General features: G+C 39.3%; 1 protein-coding gene across 1 annotated transcript; it reads left to right on the forward strand.

The window, feature by feature from the left end:
- LOC145492228 (uncharacterized) lies at positions 1-4,531 on the forward strand. Its single transcript, XM_081471581.1, has 4 exons — positions 1-80; positions 1,558-1,663; positions 2,089-2,241; positions 3,193-4,531. Exons 1-4 carry the CDS (start codon positions 27-29, stop codon positions 3,525-3,527), a joined length of 648 nt encoding a protein of 215 aa, XP_081327707.1. The 5' UTR covers positions 1-26; the 3' UTR covers positions 3,528-4,531.
- Positions 4,532-6,919: the final 2,388 nt, after the last annotated feature.

Consider the following 6,919-nt stretch of genomic DNA (forward strand, 5'->3'; position numbering starts at 1 on the left):
TATGTAGTTTCGCTTTCTTGTTTTCTATGGCGGTCCCTTTGAGACTCAAACCAAAAGCGACTTCGTTTGATTACTTGAAGGTAAGTGGAAAACAAAAAGAAGTTCATTTAACATTTGTAAAATACATTTTTGATCCCACTCTGTTCCTACTTCACGAGAATACGCTTTACTCCTAAATTTCAATTAATCCTTCTCAACAAGGTTCGCGCTAAAAGAAATATGTGGAACAAGAGAGGAAATACATCCGCCGTTGAAATGTTATCTCTATGATAAAAAAACAATAAAGCTTGAGGAATTTACCTAAACCCTCAAAAGAATTTCTTCAAAGCGATACGAAGAGTTTAACAAACTTGATGACCAAATATGAGATAAAATGGACCTGACTATTTTCGTTACTTCTGTAAATTCTACCCTCGATGTATTCGATATTTCCCTTTCTCTGACCAGTTTTTAATGTTCTTTCAACGCAGTTTTGTTTCTTACCTCTGAGAAGCAATTTATTGGAGGACGAAATCAGTCTATCGTTATTATGTATTTTAATTTCACTCATTCACCTACAAATTCATACTTGAAACAACAACGAAATTGTTCTACATTCATTCATTCATTCATTCATTCATTCATTCATTCATTCATTCATTCATTCATTCATTCATTCATTCATTAGCATGGTGTTCTGTTTAACAAGAGCGCGTGTGAAAGAGTCACTGAAATATTCGTTTTACGACACCAGACGGTCTTTTACAAAAGCACACAAGTAGAGAGATCAGATCACTGTGAAATTGTTTAACCATTAACTTTTGTATCTGTCTAGCGATCGAACAACCTGACAAAGATTACAATAAAATTGACTGACGAGTGAGGAAACGCCAAAAACAAATACTTTTATCACAAATGAAAAGCAATTTCGGTGGTAAATTAGTTTGGCTTCCCGTCTGAGAAAGCGGGGGAGGAGTTAAATATGCAAGGCCTCCCTCGGGGTTAACGGGGGGGAGGGGGGGGGGCGGGTGGACGACTGAAAAGAAAAGGTTGGGTGCAGTAACAGAACTTACTTCACGTCAATTCAACACAATTTTCAAATGTCTGTTGGTTTCAAAGCTATCTAAAGTTTAAAGCCGCCCACATGTTAGCCTAAACGGAGTGAGTTTAATTCCTGAGAAAATATTTTTCCATAGTGAAAGTTTAAGAATCAACATAAAATAAACCTACGTGTTCACCGGTATACACTGAATTAATACTGTTTAATTTGTGCTTTTCTTTTCAGTCCTTTTTCAGTTGTGAGGACATTCAATTTCGTGGTTACAACAATTACGATCCTATTAAAGTCATTTTAAAGTTAGTTTTTCTGGACTGGCGATGTGTGTAATCAATGTAATTTTCCATTTGAGGTTGCAGTGTTCTTTGAGATGTAGTCCTGAGAGGAAGTTTTGCAATCTTGTCGTTCTAATTACCGGCTTGTATTAACTAGCTACTGCGAAAAGGGTTAAGTTTATTATTTCTTTAAGCTGAAAATGGAGCAATTCTTGTGCTCTGAATTATAGTTTCTTCTTAAACTAGCGCACTGATGACGAGATAGGAACTCCAAGAGACAAGAAGATGGTTTCCGTGAAATGGAACCAGAAGAGCGAACGAACTCAGGAAAATGACCGCACTGTAAGACAAAGTAAGTAGAAGTAATTTTACACCTTTCGAGAGAATATTTCACAAAACACTGTTCATTAAACAAAGATTATTTTGGCTAAAATCCCAGTGATTTCAGTGTCTCTCAGATAACGTAAAGAATTTACAGTTAACGCCGTAAGAGAGAAACGAGGTGACGAAAACCGCAAACGAGAAAAGGGGAGGGGTGTGGCGGACACTATAGTAGACCACTTCCTCTATTTCAAAACGAGTCCTCGTGCAAAACGTTTCATATGGAGAGGAGTTTGATTTGCACGAAAATGAAAGTGCGACTGAAACGAAGACCAATTGACCCAGAGGCAATAGGCAACTCGGAAATGAGCTTTAAGTAAGAGACAGAAAACCACGCCAATTTGGACATGCAAAGTTTGACTTTTTTTGTCTATTCAATGATTTCCCTTGGTAAAGAGAAAAATAAAGAAGTTCTTAGTCTGGAGATGAAGTATTGCAAGCCTTACCCGACCACTGTACAAGTGCCTGAGTCTGGAAACTGGGGGCAGTTCTTTTTGCCAAGCTTTGTCGAGCTTCATCGTTGTGCTGGAGGCTGTTCTATATCTCCACGTAAGTGAACCGTGATTAGTAATTCTAAATCTGAACATTTGTCATCGTTGCCACTGAACGCACAGTTCGATGCCACGGTTTTCAGCGGAAACCTCAAACAGCAAACCGCTATAGAAGTCATGTGACCTAACGCTGCGGCCAGGCTCGGAGTTCTCAACGGGGGCTTTCTACTCCAAGAAGTAGATTTTCAAGCAAGCGATTTACATGAACGTTTTTTATCCTGAATTTCTGTTTACACCGCGTACCAATAAAAAAATTATGCAACCCAGTCTTTTTGGTATAATTTTAGATGAAATTTTTAGCGAATGAGTGAAATTAAAAGAGGACTTTTTGTTGTCTTTTGAAAATCAAATTAAACGCTGCTGTTGTCCGGAAATTCAATATGGTCCTCTCTTCGAGTGAAATAATTGTGTCATGTTTTCGTAGCTAAACCGGTAGAAGGCCCAAACGTCAAACACCAAAACCTTAACTGTACTTGAAGCTGCCGTTTGTTGTTCGAGGTAAACACGAAAACCTAAGTGCTAAGTGTCTCTATTTTGCAGCAGACAACGGATGCAGGGGGTCTATGTTTGACTCTCCACGAACTGCCTCAAGCTTAAGCCACGAGCCATAAACTAAACTATCACTCAGGAAACTAGAGTCAGAAGGAAACCAAGATATGGACACTCTGAAGGGTAGTAGTCCAAAATCTACAATTTTTTCCATGTATTTTTGAACCAAAAAATAAAAAATATAATAACAATTTACCCATTTCAGGAGCAAAGTTAGTTCCGCGCATTGGCAACAATTGGAGAACCAACAACACTTACGTCGTTTCTAAATCTAAAATACGCGCAGGTTTACTAATAATTGTTCCAGTCTACGAGCCTGAGTTTATGAGTCTTTGGATAGTTTTGTAGAGTTTGATTCTTTTCTTAAATATTGAAAAGCGTTTTTTGTATTTCTTCACAGGGATTGTATATTGTGCCCTGTCGACAGAAGAGAAAATTACCATTGCTGTAAAGCAAGGTCACAATACCAAACAAGTGGCAATGAGCAACCACACGGCTTGTCATTGCGCGTGCTTGCCAAAGAGGTGTCAAAGCGGGCAACGTTTCGACGCCGATATTTGCAACTGCGTGTGTATTGTTAACGGTGAAAGCCAATGTAATGAGAAGGCAAACAAGCGATGGGATGGACACTTGTGTCAATGTGTATGCGCAATTAAATCCTTGGATTGCAATTTTGATAAAACATGGAACAACGACTCCTGTACCTGCGAGTCGGCAGTGGATCAGGCATTGTAGCTTTATTAAGAAGAATTTCTATAGAACAAAAAATTGAAACATACTGTGGTTCAAGGCCCCGTCCACGCTCACCGGAGAAATTTTGAAATCGGCGTTTTCACTCTGAAAACGCATCACATGTTTTCCGTCCACACTACGCCAGAGGAATTTAAAAACGCAACAATCACCGGTCATTTTGGATTTGTATTTGAGGAGAACTCTGCAAGGGAAATCACATGATTATCGTTTTCGAAATTCTCCGCTTTCAAAATGTTTTCCGTCCACACTAAAACGCAAAGCCGGCGTTTTCAAGTTCTTCCAGTTTGAAGAGCGTTTTAGAAAGGCTACGCTTTCGTGACAGCTAAGTGTGGACGGCAGGCCCAACCGTAGAAACAAAGCAGCGTTTTAAAATTTATGTGGCTTAGTGTGGACGAGGGGCGACTCTGCTTGTGGCAATATGTGACACTAATTTTAAAATGATTAAAATAGACCCTTATTAAACATCAATAAAGATGTGCTCCACGGTTTTGGCCTTGGTCTAGGGCTAATAACACGCAAATTTACTTGTTTTTTGGTCGATGTCACGCACTCTTTAAACTTTTCATCCAACAACATGTATTTCGAATCATCAAGCACGCCAAGTTAGGGTGATATTAAAGCAAAATTGGAAGCAATTATCCATTTCATTTCTTTTTATTATTCGCTGGAATCATTGAGCAACTTAATTACGTACGTTCTAACTACAAAAGTGGACAATATTGTCATAGGATTGAGAAAGTTTACATCGTCCTCGCTTTTAATTTATCAATACTCCGTTATTTTCTCTCTTCGACTTCCTGCTCGCGGAGCACAGGCGCATATTGTCATAGGATCCTGGTTTTCATCTTCCTCATACTTCTCCATGTAATTAGAGCGACAAGTCTTTTCGTCTGGTAAATGATGTTCATAAATACATGTCGTTTTACATTCGCACGCGCATTCCAAATGCTCTTCAACGAACCGGGGTTTGCTTGTGCCATCAGCAAATGTTACTTCGACAGATCTAGAAAGATTCGCGTCTTAATCGGTGTGCAGGCCTCCGTGTTGAGGGGTAGGTCACACGCCCCTTTGCAGCGGTTAACCGTTACAAACTGGGGTATGTTTCTTTCGTCTGTGACACTGGGTTCAACTTGAACAACTTCTGGATGAGGCAGGCAAGCGACTTCTGGAAGCTTTTCTCTGAAGATAAAACATTTTGCTAATTAGACGGGAATTTGATTTAAAAACTAAAAAAATGGTAGGAAAAAAGAAAAAAACGTCTGATTTATCAGACACCTTTATTTTCAAAATACAGAGAAAACTGAAACAGAAGTCTCTCCTGTCAACGGTAGTTGACAGACCTGATCGTAGGCGTCTGTCCCTGCGGATAACGCCTGGTTTTCATGGTCACCATTCACAGCCCTAATAGGCTAGGTGATTCTTGATTCTTACCTCTCTTGAATTCATGGGAAAATTGGTACCTAGGCCTCCCTCTTGAAGGAAGTTCACTGAATTCCGGACTGTTGACTTCCTCCGGATCCTAAAGGTTGAATCAGCAGATAATTAGAATCAAGCCCTGGATTGTGATTGGTTACCTGAGTGGGCAGGATTGAAACGACTTGCCAGTTCGGGATTACCCACTGTGTCCCGCGGGGAAATATTGTTTTTTTGTGCTCAGTCAAGATGGCCGGATATTGGCCTCGTTCTTTATTGCGTGCTTATGGATATTGGACAACATCTGGCTATCTTGACCTCACGCTTGGTAAATAACCCTTCTATCATGTGTTCATGGCCATTCAAATAAGCCTGTACAGTCTTTTGTCATCCAGTTTTTTAAGTTCCTGAATTAACAGCTTGGTAGTTTGTCCTTGGTTAACGTTGGATTGAAATTAGGGTTATAAAGTCACACATCAAAATTAAAGAGGTAATTATCATAAAAAAAAAGAATAATAACTCTAATTTTGAATTCCACACATCATGAAACAGAGTTTTCTAAAACGAAAAACCAATAACAATTCTTCAAACTGTCCAAACTGGTTTGCTCCAAATTCCTTCAATTGTTTAATAAGCTGAAAATTTTGGTTTGCTAGTTTGCAAGTGAATATGTGAAACATCGTTTATTTGAACTGCTAGGGAAAGCCGATAAAGAGAGCTGACAGATCTTCACAGTTGAGTAAGCAACTTAAAAGCAGTTGTGAAATTAATTTCAAAGCCTGAAAAATTCAGGGTTTAGTTTCTGAACTGTTTAAAAGGTCCCTACGCAACTGCGAAGATCTCTAACGCCTTTAACTTGAATTTTTTTTTCAATATTTTCTTGTAACGACCCAGAAAATAACAATAAAACAAGAAACAGTATGGTTAAAGGTTTGGAAGGAACCGTACTACGCGCGAGACTTTGTATTAAGAAAAGGAATCCCCCTGACAAAAAATCCATTTCAATCCCCCCTAGCAAGAGCTCTTCTGCGAAAGACTCTGTTCTAAAAGTTATTACGATTCAACATGCGATTTGGAATGAAGTCTTAAACAAAGCTCCCGCTTGGCTGTCTTACTTGGCTGAATGATTTTAATCGGCGTCTGTTTTCCTTTTAATGAAGAGGTATTAATAAACAAGCTTTTACCCAGCGGCAAAAAGTAAAAAGGTCAAGTAAATTATAAAAAAGTTCGGCTGCTTGTATTGATTGTAATAGCCACCCCGCCAAGCCAGTAGTGGCCACGTTCAACCCGAAGAGATTCTATCACACAAATAAATTCACAATGTTGCATTTCTGTTCTTGCTTTGTCTCTCCTCATCCAGCTGTTTAAACGGGTAACAGCGAATCTAACGTTGCTGGGGAAATACTCCTATTCTGCGAGAACTGACTTTTTTGGTGCTTTGGAACCAGACTCCTCCCCGCTGGATCGCTCCGTTGGCCGACTCGCTCTTCGCTAGCGTGTGTGACTCAAAGGAGAGCCTACTTGCAGGTTCTACCCCTTACTAAAAACATCTCCTTGTCTTTTCATGCTACAGAAAATGGAGCTGGATAAAGCACACGCTTCTGGGATGGTCCACTGATCTTCAACATAGAATTTGGTTTACATTTTAATTTGAGTCACTATCCTTATTTGCAAAGAGTTACCATATGGCGTCTGTTATGCTTATTAAAATTCGCCTTCAACAAAACTGAAGGTCATGTATTATAATTAGTTACGACACGCTGGGAGATCATTAGTTGAAATTCTGACAATAAACATAGGAAATTTTATCCAGTAATACTGGAAACAGGTGAATAGTCACCTGCCAGAAGAGGTGGAAAAGGGTTACGTTCGCTTTAATACGACAAGCGGAAAATTTCAACAGATCATGTCAGATGAGAAGCTTGTATAGTCCTGTTGCTGTTAAAGAAAAACTCAAAGGC

This window comes from Orbicella franksi, chromosome 7 (assembly GCF_964199315.1).
Source record: "Orbicella franksi chromosome 7, jaOrbFran1.1, whole genome shotgun sequence".
Classification (NCBI taxonomy): Eukaryota; Metazoa; Cnidaria; class Anthozoa; order Scleractinia; family Merulinidae; genus Orbicella; species Orbicella franksi.